Raw genomic sequence first — 19,238 nt, 5'->3', positions numbered from 1 at the left:
TGCAAATTCCTTGGATGTGAGAAAATGGCAGATGGCCACTATTGAAATTTTCAGATTTCTGAATGACTGCTAATGGATAAAATTTGAAGTTTTAATAAAAATGGATTAAAAAAAATGAAAAAATTGAAATTCTGGCATTTTTAGATCATGGAACAATTGAGGAAAATTGGTCTATAATACGCTTGTTGAGTTTCAAGAGAGGTAACTAATATTGTAGGCCTATAGTTAAAAAATTTACTTCACTGTGGCATCTACTAGCATGTTTTAAACATTGAATTTACCATTACTGAAGCACTGGCCACTACAGGTGTTTTAATTTAAATATTGTACATATGAGAGAAAAAAAAGAGCCGGAAAAGGTATTTTGTAATACGAATGAAACATTTCTATTAAGAATAGGCATTCTGAATTTTGTATGATATCCTTTCAAATACTAACGCCTTAAATTCCAAATTGCAAGTGCGCTCATGAAAAAAGTGTGTGGGGGGGGGGGTCATGAAGTTTTGCGGAAAATTTCATTGACACAGATTGTGGCATTGAAATGCTTAAGGGTTGCATTCTTTTTGAAGACTTAGTAACTCTCTTTTTCTCCCTCCTTCGTCTCTCTTTTCTTTAGCGGAGGGGGGGGGGGGACTCCACAGCTCTTAGGGGTTGAGTATTTGGTACATCTGTACGGATTATGTACAAAATTTCAGATTATATATAGAGTGGATATACATTCCATCAATCTAAAGTAGCTACTATGATTTTTGAAAAATGCTGAAAACAATATTCGAAAAAATGCTGCCCCCCCTCCCCTGCTTGGTAGTCGGAGAGTGATCAAATGTTCCGGAAGGGATTTATATATATTAAATGAAAGGAACTGGGGGAAAAAATCAATCTGAAATGCATCCAAGCAATTGACTATTAAAATTAAGATTATTTCTTTTTATATTGCATGAATGTTAACGTTTAGAAATATGTAATAATCTGCGGTGCATTATAAAAAGTAAACAGTTCGAATACTGTTTTAAAATTTTAGGTTCATAGGTAGAGATGACGAACCACCAGGGCGAGTATTTTTCAGAGCAGGAGGAGCCGACAAACTTAGTTTCTGGGGGGGGGGGGGAGTTGGTTTAAGGATTCAGTACAAAGTAGCTTAAAATCCACAAGGGTTTGCCCCTCATCACATCTCACGCGATGTTAGATGAACATATTTCTGTAACAAACGCTTTTATTTTGACCAAAATGTGTGATTTCACACTTATTGTAAACCCCTCCTTCCCCCTTGAGACAAACTGTCACAAGTGTATGAACCCCGAACCCTCCCTCCCACTCTCAAGCGTGGTATCATTTGTGCACATCATTTGTGGCATCATTTCTCCTTCGGTCTACTATAAGTCATTGAAATCGGTATGACAATTGTTATAAGGGAAAAGCAGGGCTCCCCCCCCCCCCCCGATAGTGCTATTCATGGGTTTTTTTTTTTTATGATCATGTATGTTAACAAAGAATCATATCGTGCATCGGCAAAATAAGCGTTACAATTCAAAATTTAGGGAAAATGTACTAGTAATTGATTTCAACTCCAAATTTAATGCTCTTTCTTGCCCCAAAACTTGCACAAAGCTAAATAACCTAAATGGCGCGTGGAAGCGTAAAAACAATATCATCAATAGTGACACATCATTAAAATTTCATAATTTTGAAGAAAATATTTCGAGCTTTAGGTATGCATTATGTATCCATACTACAAAAACTAATTAGTAAACATCACATAATAAGTTGATTGCGCATATTGTAATATTTGAGACTAAATCATTTAAAATTACTATTACGTTAAACCTCAATTTTCTCTATTGCTGTTTTTTTTTTTTTTGAGTTGAGTCCAGGGTTCATACTCTGTTTGGATGAAAAAATTCCATGACTTTTTCAAGACTTTTTCATGACTTCAATGAAAATTTTCATGACCTCGTTACACAAAGAGAATAGTACTATTTAATCTCAAACTTGCTAATTTTTGGAATTGAGCATTTGCAAAACGTCTACATGAATGCCACAGCCTCATTGAAGCACTTATTCATAATGGAAAAATATAAGTGTACACTTAAAAAACTAAACTATTATTTTTTGTCTTCATCATATAAATTTAAGTTAAGTAAAAATGCAGTGAAACGATTAGCTTAAATGTCTGATATTTTTTTTTATAAACAGGCAGAATGGTATTGAATGGGACAAAGGTTGAATGAGTCATCACTAAGTTTCAATAAATTCATTTCAAAAGATGCCTTTTAGTGTCAACAGTGCATTTAATCATCCATGCAACTTGACAGTATTTTGGTTCTTTAAAGTAAAGCCACATAGTTTAGTTTGTTTTCTTAAAAATCCATTAAAAAAAATCAGTAATGAATCAATCTCCTGATTCAAAAGTATACTTGTTTTGTTTACTTATTTGCACATTTTCAAAAGCATATAAATTAATAGGTTCAGAAATTCCAGAACATGCTTGATTCCTGACATTGAACGTAGCAGTGGGTGGCATGGATTAGTTTTGCGGGCCATATGTTGGGCACTTCTGTTTTAGAGTATTAGAATTCCTCTTTTTCTGTATTCTATCGCCTGACTAAAGATCTTTATTTTCTAAAACCTTCAACAAATTAAGATAAAACTCTGATAAATGTAATAATAAAGTTCTTACAAGTAATGGAATTGAACTCAGATGCAATTGAATTGCTTTTTTTGAGTGGGCGTGGCAAAACTAAGAATGGAATTTCACTACTACAGAATATGAAATATAAGAAGTGTTGAAAATAACAGTAAATTCAAAATAAGTGATGTCCAAGCAGTAAAATCACATCGCAAAAAAAGGCAAGCGGCTGCGACAGAAGTTGATGCAAAGAGATTTCAAAATTCAGATTTGATTTTGGGATAGTTCAATTTTCCACTTTTAATAGCTTTCATATGCTATGCTGATGAATCACTCAAGATTTCTGATGCTCCTTTAGTTATTGTTACTTCCTCTTAGTCCAGGACATTTTTCCATGACTTGAAATAAATTTCCATGACTTTCAATAAAAAATTTCATTTTTCCATGACTTTTCCAGGTCTGAAATTCGCTTATTTTTTTTCCATGACTTTCCAGGATTTCCATGACCCGTACGAACCCTGTGAGTCACTTTCCTTGCCAATGTACAATATGTTGAACAACTGAATAGGTTGACAGGAGCAACGTTTCTTGTTACAAATTACGCATTTTACAAAGCTGTATTAGAATGAGGGCAAGAAACTTATGCCTATTTTATGATCTTAAAGCGTAACGTTGTTCGACAAAAGTACTGGAGAACTGAATTAGTTTTGAAGTAATAGAACAAACTTCATTTAAAAAAGTATATATATTTTTTTGCATTTACAAAAAATAAATAGGTCAAAATAGTAACACACAACGTTGTTTTAGTCACTTATTTAATTATTCTGTTGATAGCCATATTGGCATGTAAAAAGCTTCAATTTTTGTTTTGTTCTGAATTCCATTCCTGAAGAATAAAAGTCATATTGAAAAAAAAAGTATTAAAGTTTTGAAATGCGTTACACAGAGCGTAACTTACCTACTGTGGCTTTCACAATTGTTCGTACGCTTTAAAAGTGTGTGGTAAAAATAGGTAAATTGAAGTACTCCAATACTTTTTCATACCCCGTCTCTACGTGGTTCTAAATACATCAACCCAGCATTTTTTCAATAAAAATATTGACTGTTTGAAATAATGAGCTGGGTCAAAAAAGAGGAGACAGAGAATGAACACACTATAAAAATCGTGCACTGAAATTTTTTTGCAAAAATTCGAAATTGAAGCTGTCGTCTTCTTTTATACTATTTTTACATTGCGGTGATCGATTAAAAAATCATTTGGCATTAATTTTTGCTTGTTTACTTCGCAAATTCTATGAATTATTTTTTAAATGGCTCGAATTTCCAAGTAACAAACGCAATTCGAAAATGTATTAATTCTTCATTATATTCGAAATAAAACAGTTTGAAATATTGCAAAAGTAGTTCATTTATCCCATACTACTGTGTAATACTTAAAAAATGCATTAAAGAAGAAAATTGGATCGAAAATAAGGTGAGAAATGGTTGACCAGCAAAGTTAACAAAATGCGATCGGAGATTTATAATTAGAAAATGTGTGAAAAACCCACGTTTGAATTCTGTGAAAGTTTCAGCAGAATAGAATGAAAAATTTTTGTTCCAATTTCAACTGTAATTGTTCACCGTGTTTGCAGAAAATGTTTAGTTAGTGTAAAAGACAGAAAGTTTAGGATTTGTATCACTTTTTTTTTCGGGAAGGAAGGTTTGAGGGGATCTTTCAGAAAATTATTGAACCCGTCAGCTTCCAGCGCGATAACGATGGCCAACTGGCAACCTTTCTCAGAGTTGGTCTGAAGCCTCATCCCTAAAACACGGTTATAGAATCGTCTGATAGCACGTGTTGGGGGAAGAGCTGAGTGCCAACTGCTGAAAAACGGACAATACATTCATATCTTTTTTGTGGAAAAAATACAAATGAAGAAAAGGGACCAGATATAAGAAAAAATGGGCTTTTAGGGACTTGAAACTAAAAAAGGGACCAGATGGAAGTCCTGAAAATACTTTTTTTTAAATTAGTATTGCTTATCTCATCATAGCAATACAAATTACATGATAAACAATACTTGCATACAAAAAAATAAATAAATAAAAAAAATTAAATAAATAATAAAACCCCAGCAGATCCAACACAGCTGCAAGATATGTAAAAGTTTAGTCTCTAAATTGATATAACAGTTCTCTAAGTTTCGTCTCACTTAAAATTACAATTATTCTGTTCAATAACAGATTTGCATAAATAAAACTTTTGAAGTATTAACTAGAGGAAAAATGACTATGTTACTAAAAGAAATTAGAAAATTACAGGAACTCAATAAAATTACTTAGAAAAAGGAAGAAATCAGCCGTCAAGTATGACTCCTGTTCTATTGTAATTTTTACTGTTCTTACCCTTCCATTGTAAATCAAGGTAGATTCCAACGAAAAATTGTACACATGCTACATTTGTATCACTACAAAGGTAGAAATAATTTACATGTCAAAAATAAAGTAATGGTTTCATTAATCCGTACAAACATATTTAAATGAAATGAAATTCCTTAAAATGCAGCTGAAGATAAAAAAAATTGACAAGTATATTTATGTTAAGTATTACCTGTAAGTGGTTGCACATAAGGTTTGACATCAGGAAGGGCACTACAATTTACAGAACTTTTCTGCAATAAAACAAAAACATTACTTGGATTTTGCTTAATTTATTTTTAAAAAAAAGCATTAAGTAAGCAAAGATACTTAACATTTATATTCAATTCATCAGTATTCTAATTCATATAAGCAGTGGTGTACTTAGTATGGGTAACAGCCGGGGCGGCAATTTGTGGTGTTGCCCCCACCCCCTTTTTTTTACAAAAGCAGAAAATAAAAGCTGATGTGTGCATCACGACTTCCTCTTACGCCAATTTATATAATGATAATAGTGCCTTGGAGTAAAGAAACTTGAAACATTTTTAAACCCAGTTTGTTGCAAACTGAAGCAAAAAAATGTTTTATGCAGATTAATTCTCCTAATATTGGACATTTTAATGTGATTCAACTGTAAACTCTCTAAATATTGCCAATAGTGGCCAAAATGAAATCAGATTTAAAAATTCAAAAAAAAACTCCAAATCTGTCGCCAAGTTGGCGAAAAAACTTGGTGACTAAAAGCTTTGTGATATATAGCCAAGTGTTTTCCAAATTATAACACTACTTGAGTTTGCATTGAAATTAACAACTCCCAAAAAGGTGTAAAAGACCCCATTTGGAACATCCAAACGCAACCTAAAGGGGAGGTGCACAACTAGACCCCCACCAAAAGTCTACGTACCAAATTTCAACTTTCTAGGACATACCGTTTTTGAGTTATGTGAGATACATACGCACATACAGATGTCACAAGAAATCTCGTAGTAATTAATTCTGGGACCCTCAAAATGGACATTTTGGGTGTTTATACGTTCTTCGGCATATATCCACATGTGGTCGGGTTGAAAAAAAATTCAATTTTCATTCGAGGCCAGCAAAATGGACATGAAGGGCGATTTTTGGGTGAAAATTTTTTTTGCGAATACAATACTTCCTTTACTTTGTAAAAGGAAGTAAAAAAGGGTTTTATGTCCTGTGTAAACAAAATTCATACAACTTTCAGAAACAATTTCAATAGTATTATGGCCAATGTACAAAAGACAAATAAAAACTATGAAAACTGAATGGCAATGCAGCTACATTTGATAGAGCCAGGGTTGGCCGGATTGGACCCAATGGGTTTTTTTGAAAAAACCCATTTAAAAAAACCCATTATTTAGCCCACTTTTGGGTTTTTTAAAATTTTCTGAGAACTTTTTTTAAAAAAATAATTAATTTAAATACTTTTACAATTTAAACTTCTTTTTTATTTCTTCTTCACAATAGGCAATGGACATAAAAATGAATTTTGAACTTTAATAGTTTTTCTTAACTCTTACGGGCATTAAAAAATGCTTCAAAGATTTTAAATAAATATATTTAACTTTTTTCCTTTAACTGGTCAATAAGGAACTCAAATTATCTTGACTAAGTCCTGTCACGTCAGATTTTCTCAATATTTGCAGATTGTACAAAGGATACTACTTTAGCTAAAAGGCTCTCTTGTGAATTATTTTCTGCAAACCAACACGTCACAAAACTCGAATAAACAAGGTATATTTTTTAGAAATTAACAGATTTTTCAAACGGTCGACAGAAAACAGAACAGGATGTACAGTATTTTCATTATCTTACGAAAAAGTTTAATATTTCTTACTCTGTACACAGAAATAGAAAAACAGGCAACATAAAATTCAAAGAAATGTCTTGATTAAGCTGGAATTCAGTAAAAAGGGATTTAAACTACTTGAGGTTCTACAGTAGTTTTGCATAACAAAATGAAATACAATAAAGTAAAATACAAAAAAAAAAAAAAATGTCGAAATTAAAAACAAAAAACTAAACAATAGATTTTATCACTCAAGAAGTAACTTTGCCTTAACTGTTGGTAATCCCCCCCATGGAAACTAAAAAAAACTGAAACTTCACCATTCTTGAATTGTGTCGTCTTTTATACCTTTCTTCAGAAAACGCTGAATTTTCCAGCTTTTTTTATCAAGACAATTTTTGTGCTTTGTCCATATACTTATGCTACAATATGCTACGAGTACCCCACCTTTCCCCTAAAAAAAAGACAAAAAAACCCACATTTCTTTTAAAAAACCCAGCTTCAGTTGGGTTTTTTTGGGTTTTATTTAAAAAAACCCAAAAAACCCTGGGTCCATGGGCTTTTTTAAAAAAACCCGGGTTTTTGCCAACCCTGGATAGAGCTGATACAATTTAAATTATTGTGGGAAGTGGGTGTCACTCTCAGGATGGGTGACACTCTGGGCGGACTGCCCCTCAGCAGCAATGCCACTGATATAAGCAATGTGGAACTACCTTCCAGTTTCAAAACATAATAAAAAATTTATGCAAATCAAAGAAATTTTGAAAACGGAGAGACAATTTAAAACATGTTATGACACCCTAATTTAAAGCTTATCTCATAGACGTGATTTTATCTCATAACTTACAATAAAGTTAAAAAATTATACAATTACAATTAGGTTAAAGTCAGACTTTTTATCAAACAAGTGTTTTCAAGAGCAGGGGTGATATAGTCGGTAGAATATCACAAGTGCTCTAAAATGTATAATATCAAACGATTCATACAAGAATATATGTTCGAGGTAAGTACACATGAGAACAATCTTCCGCCAGAGGGAGAGAATGTCAGTGCATACTCCGTAGTAACTAAGTTCAGTCTATGTTTTGATCTTGTCATGTAAACATGTTGTAAATACTTATAGTTACAAATATAAAAGCTTATCTCTAACAGAGACTGGTCTGGAAAAACAAAGAAGAAAGTCAAAACCAGTTCCCGACAATGTTGTTGACAATAATTGCAACATCTAATTTACTGAACTGCATATTTCGACTTCTGAAAAACCCCATTGGGTGTCATGTAATGCTGGTTTTCAAAAACTAAACACTAGGCATAAAATGCTACAAATAATTTAATGAATTCAGTTTTCCATCAGAGACATGAATACTTTTTAAAATTTCCTCTTACATGTACATCGCATTTGGACTGCAACCAATCTTGCCTCATCCTGTCTAAGCCATCTGAGCACCTTTTGGTAAAATCACACCAAATGCAATCTAACCCGACATCTGCTTCCATGCAGGATTTACAATCTCGGAAGGTAAGGCAAGCTAAAAGTCAAAATTAATGCTATTAATTCTAAAAAAACTATTACATTCAATAATAATCGTGAGGCGGAAAAAAAACTTTTTGCCTAATAACTAGTTTGGTACGTACTTGTCAATGCAGTGAAGTATATGGCCGTATGATTTGAAATTTCTTCTTTTTTCATCTCAATTCTATGGTATTCATAAATAGTCTTTCTTCTGATAACTAATAATAAAACACATGACATTAATTTAAAAAGACATAGAAAGAGAAAAAGAATTGAAAATACTAATTTACAATAAGAAAACTTTTAAGTTGTTAGCAGTCACCACATGCTTGACTTTTTAACAAAATGTTTTTTCATCCCTTCATCCTTCAATGGTTATTCACTTGAAGTAATATACCGTATGAAGCTCTTTTAAAATTCTTAATATCAGAGCCATTGATAATTGCAGAAATTTTTTTTTAAATAAAACGTAACTTTACCCTTACTGATATAATATGCCAAAAACATTAATTATCAGATGTCATAAATAAAATAGTTAAAAGGTCAATTTTGGTAGACACAGTTAAAAGGTTAATGTTATCAAAATCATCAAGATCTAATTCCAGCAAATTTTCATTTTAAATATATCAGTATTGATAAATTTAAAATGATATATTTGTAATAAACTTTTCTGATAAACCAACAGCTATTTATAAAAAAAATTCTGTCATTAGAAGTGAAAATTTAAATCACAGATAAAATTAGATAAAAAGAGGGGGGAGGAGAGACACATGTAAGCCCATGTAGATAAGACAGATGTCAACTGAAAATTTGTAATTGCAAAAGACAATTTAGATCATAGAGCTCCAAAGAGCGTCTACAAATGGAATGAGTAGTAAATTTCAAAATTTATCAACAAAGTTTCTCTAAGCACTACTGTAAACAATAAAATACAATATAACCCCAATTTAACAATTGTCAAGGGACTGGAAAAAGTTATTGTTAGATCAAGAATATTGTAAAATCAAGGAGCATCGACATTCAATGCAGTCAAATCCTGACCAATGAAATGTGTCATTAAATTGAGGAAATCATTAAATTGAAGCTATACTGTATGAATAACACTGTAGCTGCACTAAAAATGTTGAAGTTCATCAGCAATATAGCTTTTTCAAATGGGACAGATTTTTTTTTTTTCGAAATATTGGACATTTAAAAAAAAAGAAATAACTCTTAATAAACAAAAATCAGTTTTTCTCAAAACCTTTTATGATGTTGGCCCATTCTGCCTGTTTTGGCTGTTCATTAAATGTGAACTCCTTTCCTAAATTGTTGCATTTGCAGCTTGATATTCCTGCTACTTCAAATTGAGTTGAGAGCCCTCCCCCAAGGGCCCCCCCCCCCTGAAAATTGAATTGCTGCCTCAATACTGCATTGCATAATTTCTCAAGAGACCTCAGCAAAATTATTTAACTTCCATTTAATTTAAAAAAAGGTATGGTGCATTAAAAAAATTTGAAACTGAAAAACTAATCCACATAAGGATATGAAACTATTTTTATTTTATGGAGAGTAAAAGAGAAAACTGCAGGAAAGCCAGGGGTGCAAGTGGAGTGAAGTACAATTTTCTGAAGCTCGTGCACCCTCCCCCTCCCCGAAAAAACTCTTCAAATATGCATACAAAAATCATTGAAATCATCAATTTCATTAGTTTTTATGTAAAAAAAAAAAAAAAAAAAAAAACATTGTATAAAAATTGTGAAAAACGTTTAACACAAAAACACTTGACATGAAAAATTGGTAAACACGAAGTGATATAGCGGTCCAGACAGTACACTGTGCAACTTGATACAACTCTTTTAACACAAAATTTTTTAAACATGAAAAACTATTTCAATCCCACTAGCTTCGTATTCAACGTTTTCCACTGCATATATAATTTTTCTATTTTAGAATGATGCCAGACCGATATTTTCGGAAACGGCAACCGAAAATTTTCGAAATTTTCCGATTACAAACATTTCTGGGGAAAGCAAACAAGCACAGTGTCAATTCCAATTAAGATGGAAAAAAAGAGAGAGAAAATGAATAAAACTATGTACATTTCTGTGACTTTGATATAATTTGAAATCAATTGCATTTTCTGAAAAAAAATTTATTTACTAATTAACATAAGCTATGAAATTGCATAAGCAATGTAGCAAGAAAATTGAAAATAACAATCACAACAACAAAAATTCAGTTATATATCCCACATTTTAATACTAATAAGTAAATTCAGTGTTTAAGGGAACATACAATAAATAACTTTGTCCATGACATATGCATCCGAGAGTCCAACTTTAACAGGATGAGAATCATCTTCTATCTCAGTAACAGACACAGGTATCTAAGGATGAAATAAATGAATATGATTTTCAAAAAAAAAAAAAAAAAAAATGTAAAAAAATTCAACAAGATTAAAAATCTCAGCCATAAGATTAAACATGCTAACTTTTAAAGATTCTGTAGAAGTTTTCAAAAATATTCCAATGACCAAATATGTAAAAACATGTATAAAAATATTCTACAAAGAGGAAAAAAAACATTAACTGAATGGTCAGCAAATGCGAAAAAAGGAATAAAAAGCAGTTCTGGCTTAATTTTTGTGTAATATTTCTTCTGGTTCTCCAAAAATGTTTGTTTATAATTTAAATTAAAACAACTGCATGCATCATTATTGGTATGTTTAGCATTATTTAATTATCCTAAAAGTGCAGGCATGTTTGTGCTATTGCTCATTTACTTCAAAAACAATACTTATAGTCTAAGAATGCAGAATTACTGCATTCAGCGAATAAAAAGTCAAAATCATATTTTTATATTACATCATGAAAGGGGCAATGTGTTTCGGCTAGGTTGCCTAGCAAGAAGTGCCCGCAAGTATTTTTTATCAAATTAATATTGTTTGACATTTTGGAGTAAAAATGACGCATTTGTTATTAAAATCAACTACTTCAACTTCAAAAAAATATACCTAAAGAACTTGAAAAGTTATGGTTGCCGTTGAGCATCTGGCCGCTATCTATTCGCAGTCACATGTAAACGGTACTATTGGTGCACATTTATGTATGCACTCATAAAGTATAGTCATCAGTTATATATCAGATTAAAGCTAATTTTTTTCTGAATGTGATAAACTAAGGTTGCCATGCAAAAATGGCTGCAAGTGGGGGTTGCCAGCTGTTAAAAATTGCTTAGAATGAAAGAGTTAGGGCTTTGCAATATTCATTCGACAGGGATGGCGATAGCCAGCTCTACACATGGGTGTATCCAAAGGGGGGCAAGGTAGGGCAGCCCCCCTTTGGAAATAAAAATATTTAAAATTAAAAAAAAAACTTTAAATTGACGGTTGTTTCAATTTTTGAATTTATCAAAGAGTTCAGATGTAGTTACTTGTTCCTGAGTTGAAAGGGTATAGATCCTCTTTGGGAGCTCATTGAAAAGGGAAAGTAGTTGGTGTTTAGTTGAGTTAATAAACCGCACTCATTTCAGAATTTCACTACTTCCAAAATCTTGAAATAAAAGGGGGGGGGGAGCGCTAAAAACCAGTCTCCTAACTGCCCTAACGATGGGCCTCTTTCCCTTCAGGTGCGCCCCAACTTCAAGTTTTATCAGGGTGAAAACTCTCAATGGGCCGAATGGAACTTCAAATTTCACCGAATGATGTTAGTTTTGCCAAATAGGACGACAAATTTTGCCGAATGATGATATTTTTGCCATATCGGCAAACAAAATTCACTAATAAGGAAAATTTTGGGAGGTCACTGTGACCTCCCATCGGGCACCCCAGGCTTGCCCTCCCCCTCCATGTTTGAGCAGGATATGCCAGTGGTTGTAGGAGTTTTTAAATTCATTGCGCATGCATCAATTGCTAGTATTCTCCACTAACGGGGTAAACAGTAGTAGAAACAAAATTCAAATGCTCCAAAAGAAATTAAAAAAATAAGTTTTTGTTTGGCTGCATTTTAAATCTCATACTCATATAACATGTATTTCTCAATAAAAGATAAAATATCTTTCATCTATAAAATTAGATTAAATGATTAATATTTGTGAAAAAATATGACCCCAGTCATTTATGTATAAGAGAACAGGGCTTCCACTGATGACTAAAAAAGCGACTATTTTCAAGTGTTGCAGACTGACTTTTTAAGCCTAAATTGTTAAGACAAAAACGACTATTTTGTAAAAAAAATGATTCTATTGCAACCTAAAAGGGACTAAAATGTAAAAAAATCGACTAATGAAAAAAAATGCATATAAAAATTTAAAAAAAAGCTTTAGCTTCAAGTATCATCCGCAGAACTTTCTTAATTTCAAACTCACTCAGGTCCGGCAAATTACACGAAAAATTGCCAAATGGGTTAGCGAGGTTTTTAATTTATCTCCAAGGATATAATATCGCTCCTTTTTTAGTTTTTTTCCTGGGTCCAGAAGTAGTTTGGATTTCAAGCAAATGTAATATATTTTTAAGAATTTCTTCCAAGGAAAAAATATAATTAAAAAACTTTTTAAATGACGTGTTATTAAAATTAAGCACATTGTTCTTTTTATTGCACAGGTAACACTTCATTTTTTTTAACGTCGTGTCTTACAAGCTCCAAAACATCACAACAGCTAAATAGAGCTGAGAACCTTAAAGCAGGAATTAGTAAATGGAGGTAGTGAGTCCAATCATTTGCATAGCAAAAGCTAAAGCATAGACCCCCAATCAAGTGACTCAACAAAGACGAATGGTTAACACATTTTGCTTGAAACTAGCGAAAGAAACCTGATTTCTTCCAATGCTTTGCATTAAAATATATCACATGACTTGGGATCTTTGCTTCACTAATGAAAGTCTTCCAATGGTGAGAATACTAGAAATTGACGCATTTCTCAATGACTTTAAAACCTCTTGCCGCTGGCTATTGCCATCCCTGTCAAACGAATATTGCAAAGCGCGAATTCTTTCATTCTAAGCAATCTTTAACAGCTGGCAACCCCCACTTGCAGCCATTTTTGCAAAGGCAACCTTAGTTTATCATGTTCAGAAAAAAAAATAGCTTTAATTTGATACATAAATGATGACTATACTTTATGAGAGCATAAATGTGCACCAATAGTACTCGTTTACATGTGGTTGTGAATAGGTAGCAGCCAGTTGAACAACGACAACCATAACTTTTCAAGTTCTTTAGGTATATTTCTTTGAAGTAGAGTATAGTTTACTTCAATAACAAATGCGTCATTTTTACCCCAAAGTTCCAAACAATATTAATTCGATAAAAAATACTTGCAGGCACTTCTTGTCAGGCAACCTAGCCAAAACACATTGTCCCTTTCTTAATGTAATATAAAAATTTGATTTTGACTTTATATTCGATGAGCGCAGTAATTCTGCAGCCGGATCTCTTACTATTATCAAATGTAGAATTTTTGATTTCCTAGTATAAATTGCTTATACAAATAATATGCCTGTTTATAGGTAATTTTAAATGCAAACTTGCACTCTAAGTACACCAATTTTATTCTTTACGTTGAATTCCTTATGTATCTAATTTCAACAATGTAGCTAAATTGTTCAGCATTTGTACTAGATTTTATTTTGTGATGTGCAGTTACTTTTGTCATTTAATAAGAGAAGACTTTTCAAAAACCAAATCTGTTAATATTCACCATTAAAATAAGAAAAACAATCTTTTAAAATGCCAAATATTTTAGATAAATAAACATACTAGCAGACATTAAGATTTAATTCTTTTGAGATCAATATTTCATCATTTTAAATCAAAAAAAAGTTCTTCAAAAAAATTTAGAAATGACATAAAAAGGATTGACATTGGCAAAAGCAATTGAGCAAACCTTACTGCACAGCTCAAAATGAATGAAATTATAATAAATATACTGTAACATTTTTTAGTTTTCTATAAATTTTTTGGTGAACTTTTGATTTTCGAAAGATTTTAAACGGTTGATTACGTAATTAATGAAAGAAAGTCATATATTTAATTCCTTCCATCCCCAAATCTTAAATCATTTAAAAATTGGTAATACAAATTGCATATTAACACTTACATTCTTGTAAGCAAATATGATGTTCCCAGAATTCAACAAAGTAGCTTGAAAAGTGAAGTTTCCTTCTAAAAATAAAAGAATATTAAAATGGCTTTATAACAATGAGCAAAATATTGACTACAATATCATAGTATGTTTTTAAATTTCCCAAGCTTAAGGAAAATCTCTCAAGATCTTAGATATTCCCTTTTGACCATAAGAATTCTTTGATTAGCAATATTGAATTCAACACTCTTAAATTTGCCAGTATAAAATCCAGAATGGTCTAAAATGAATGCAGAATTTGAGATATTAACAAGGAAATCTATAATTATCAGTTGAGTCGTAATTTAAGATGGTAATAACATTTTGGATAAAGAATCAATTTTTATTTTAGTTGTCTAGAAATAAATAAGTTATGACACTAAAAAATTTTTAAAAAACCATGAGCAAAATCCTTAAGCAAACAAGTCTAAACTTGTACTAAAAAAAATACAAATTGAAATGTACTGCAAAAATTGTCCTTAAGAATTGTTTTGTAAAGGGAAAAAAAGCAGCCCTGGTGTTAATTTTTTTTTTTTTTTTTTTTTAATATAAAATAGTTTTACAATGACACTTTACAAAATATGCCTACAGAAATCAATGTCCTGAAATTCGCAAGGTAATAAAACCCACAATTTGCAAAGCGTTTTAATTAAGTTATAAAATAATTTTGAAAGTTATGAAAATTCATAAGAAATATGATATAATAGTTTCATAAGTCTGGGGATTTTTTTTTTTTCAATGGAAGTATTTTTGACATAAAAATGTAGATGCCTCCTGTGGGACCCTTGGACTATAGTTTTTTGTGTCATACTTTTCAATTTTTAGGACAGCTGATGCAGCATATCAGCAATAGTTTTTTTTTTTTAATCAAAATAATACTTTTAAAAATAGGAAGATAAGATTCAAATCTTTTAAAGGTTATGTAAAATTATATTGCATCACAATTAAAACTCCTAAAAATGTAACATTTTCAAGAGCATTTTTTAGGATTTTTTCCCCCCATGGCAATTATTATGAAATAAAACTCTCAATAGGAAAAAAAGAGTATAGCCAAACAAACTGGTAGCTAATGCATTAGCTACCAGTTTGTTTGGCTCTCTTGGCCCACTTAAGAGATTTTTCGCCTCCAGCTAATGTGATTCCTATTCCGGACTGATGAGTGCTAAAAAGCACGAAACTGCAGTCCTCGGATGGAATAACTGAGCTGGTGGTGTATTTTAAGTACTTCTGCTTCAGCACTGGTTTAGGGCGGTAACTTACTACAAAATGGAAATTGCTTTTTTTAATCATGAAATTCCATTAAATTTACAGGCTGTAAAGGCTAAACCATTAGAAATTCATCATAAATATTTTGAACGCTTTCTTATATACATAAAAAAGTAACCAGGACAAGTTTCAATATAATCCAAGACTGTGGGAGTTAGACCACAAATTTTTGACTGACTATTGCATTTTTTCTAAAATAAATTCAAGAAATAAAAACATTATCAAAATAATGAATAAAATAAGCAGATATAAAACAGCATATGGTAAAAAAAACCTTCCAACATTTTAAATGATTAAAATATTTGAAGGATGCAAAAAAAAATGAAATCTCAAACAAGGCATGCAATATTTCCGCGAAACACGTGTTTGATATCGTTGGCATGTTTCCAAAACATACATTTTCGGCAGACATCCAGAAGTATGAAGATTTGAGTGGGGAAAATAGAAACAATAAGAAAACAGGGATCAAACTTGATATATTTTTTAAAAAATTAAGGAAATTTTCAGAAAATTAAGGAATTTTTAAGGGTTTTTTAAGGACCTTAATTTTGTTTGATGAAACTAAGGATTTCTTAAGGGTTTTTTAAGGAAGTACAAACCCTGTAAAGGAGTTAAAAATTGAGTTTGTATGTGATTAAAACATATATATAATTACTGCATAGTTAAAAATTTTGAACATTTAATTTAAAACTTTGATGACAAAATAGAAAACTCAAAACATTTCTTAGGGTTTTAGTTATACAATCAATAAAATTTGGTTTTTCTTTTGTTAACAATAAGTTTAAACTTTTGTTTCTTTTTGTTCTCTTTGTAACTTTTCTGCACTTTCTACTGCTTTTGCTACGCTAATTTCGGACAAATCACTTTTCTCAATAGCTGATTTCAGTGACTGGTTTGCTAATTCTAATAGAGAATCTGGAGAATCTAGATTGGGTTTCTTATCAGCTTTGCAATCACTTCTGCTTTGTCTTTTGAGTTGTTCAGTTGATATTGTGTTTATTCTTCTCTCTGCTGTTTTTTTTTTCTTTTTTTTAAATAATCTTTTTACAGTTTTTGTTTTCCTTCAAAGTCTGTTCTATCAACTTTCTTAGTTACCCCAGATAAATTTTATATGACTTGTGCACCCATACACCATTTTTTTACAGTTACTTTGCTATTTTTACATCTCTTAGACATTGGTATTTTGCCAAAGAGTTTCTTATAATTAAGTCTTCATTTAGCATCTGCTCAGACATTTTAGGCTAAAAATGATCAGCCAATTTTCTTCTGTTTTAATTGCCCATGTCTCAATACCATATTAAATGATTGGTCTAATAAGGGTTTTGTATTGCTTTATTTTTGTACTAATAGTGAGGAGTAGATATTTTAATTGGCTCTTTAAACCAAAGTAGCATCTATTCGTCATCGAAATTCTATAAAATTTGTTAGTTTTTAAAATAAAACCAAGATAAGTTAATATAAGGTAGCATACAATCAAACTTACACCTAATTGTCACGTCCGTGAATGTTCACTTTGTCATTTGATTGAAGTTTACATAGTTAACGGTTTGGTGCTTGATTTATAAATAACTAATTGTACCCGCACAGCTTTGCCCATAGTAGAAAACTAAAAGGTCTTGGTTTGCCTGTATATTTACAAATAATGTGTGATGAATTTCTCACCAATTGGCTTGCCCATATTACGGTTCCATGTTATGATATCTTGGTAATTTACTTGTCCATCTTATGATAATTTTGCTTGGGAAAATGTTCTTAAAATTGGAAAGAAAAAAAATCGAATTTTCGAAAAATCGTTTCCCCATGCTACAAACTAATTCTCTGCCAAATTTCATGAAAATCGGGCGAACGGTCTGGGCACTATGCGCGTCAGAGATCCAGACAGAGAGACTTTCAGCTTTATTATTAGTAAAGAAAACATAAAATAAGCTAATAAAGATAGCATATGTCAAAATAATTTCCAATCCCCAAAAACATCAAAACCTTTACAAAATGCAAAAGGATTGAAATCTAAAACAGAGGAAGTATTTTTCTCGACACACATGTTGAGCACATTGTACCCATCGCTCTTTGATTTTTTAAAAATCAATATCACAAAATGTGAAAAAAGTCGCCTAAAATTGTAAAAAGTCATCAATTTTTAAAATACAGTCCCTTTTAGCCAATTTTTGATCAAAAAAGTCGCCAGTCGCCTACGGTCAGAAATACTTGCAAAAGTATCCTTTTTAGTCGCCAGTGACACACCTATGAACATGCTCTGTAATACTAATTACATATTATATGCCTTCAAAAACACATAGTATCATATACATAAACACTAATTATCATGCAAAATCAAAATATGAAAACATGATTTAAAACCATCTATATTTGTACAATTATTCAATTACAGTAATATTTAATGTTTATATGTAATATAAAATTATTTACTTTAAAGTTTTATCAATTTTAATTGAATTACTTAAGCTGCTTGCACTCATTTTTCTTTTTAGCTACTTTTACAAAACTATATACTCCAAAAATTAAAAAAAATAGTGAGTGCACAGGCAGAAGACATTTTCCTTTTTTCTGAACAACTTTTGATTTTCAACTGGGCATTTTTAATCTAAATAAAAAGTGCTTATTGCTACATTAATAACTTTTATGAATATAAAATAAAACAGGAATGTTATATTATTGCATTATATTAATGATAGATTAATGTATGATATACATTTGGTATATTACATTTCAATCATTTTTAATTATAAATGAATAACATTGATATGAGATAAATGAATACCTTTGTGCTGAACAATAAAGGCAAATAAACAATAAATATTGGCAAATTTGTGCTTTTTTTAACGTTGTTTGTCTTACTTTAACATTGATATGAATAAAACATACACCTTTTATACAGCAAATCTCGTAGTTTGGAAAATAAATATCGAAACTATCAAAATAATGATATTTTCAGAATAAATATCGGATATATATCGTGATATATATTGACTGATATATATCGGCGAACCCTGCTTAGGATACATTCTATAATCAAATATTTTATACAAAAGACCTAATAAGTGATCTAAATTGTCGCACCTGTTTTTCCATCTTGCAAACTGACTTCATGCCATTCAATAATAAAAGCAGTACCTATAAAGAGCATGATTATTTACAATAGTGATAACATTTTACAAGTAGCAACACTATGGAATTCAATAAATACCAACTAACAACATGCTACATTAACAGTGGGTAATGTATCAGAAAAGATTTCATTTGTGAACCCTTTGGAGTAGACAAAAAGAATTTTACTAACCGCATAAGGTCAGCAACTAATAAGTTACAAATCTTATCAACAAATTTTTACATAAAAGTAGTTGTTTTCACAGAACTAGTGTGCATGAAGTTGTACAAAATACACAATATAAATAGACAACACAATTGGACTAATGCCTTACAAATGGGATAAAAAAAAGAGTAGTTAAGATAAGAATATTCACAAGCTGTTAAAAAGCTAAGGAAAACCTGATTTTTAATTT

At 31.1% G+C, this 19,238-nt stretch overlaps 1 protein-coding gene across 1 annotated transcript in view; it reads right to left on the bottom strand.

Annotated features, from left to right (window-relative positions):
- LOC129231562 (plexin domain-containing protein 2-like) overlaps positions 1–19,238 on the bottom strand; it is a 91,133-nt gene that overhangs the window by 10,311 nt on the left and 61,584 nt on the right. Inside the window, exons 6-11 of the mRNA XM_054865922.1 lie at positions 18,796–18,849; positions 14,428–14,492; positions 10,627–10,717; positions 8,472–8,567; positions 8,223–8,365; positions 5,220–5,280 (exon numbers count right to left, since the gene is read on the bottom strand). Of these exons, the coding sequence (XP_054721897.1) occupies positions 5,220–5,280; positions 8,223–8,365; positions 8,472–8,567; positions 10,627–10,717; positions 14,428–14,492; positions 18,796–18,849 (510 nt within the window). The remainder of the gene's footprint in view (positions 1–5,219; positions 5,281–8,222; positions 8,366–8,471; positions 8,568–10,626; positions 10,718–14,427; positions 14,493–18,795; positions 18,850–19,238) is intronic.

The sequence above is a fragment of the Uloborus diversus genome, chromosome 1 (assembly GCF_026930045.1).
Source record: "Uloborus diversus isolate 005 chromosome 1, Udiv.v.3.1, whole genome shotgun sequence".
NCBI lineage: Eukaryota > Metazoa > Arthropoda > Arachnida > Araneae > Uloboridae > Uloborus > Uloborus diversus.
Note: the sequence above shows the minus strand (reverse complement) of the source record. Positions and strands in the feature narration are given on the sequence as shown.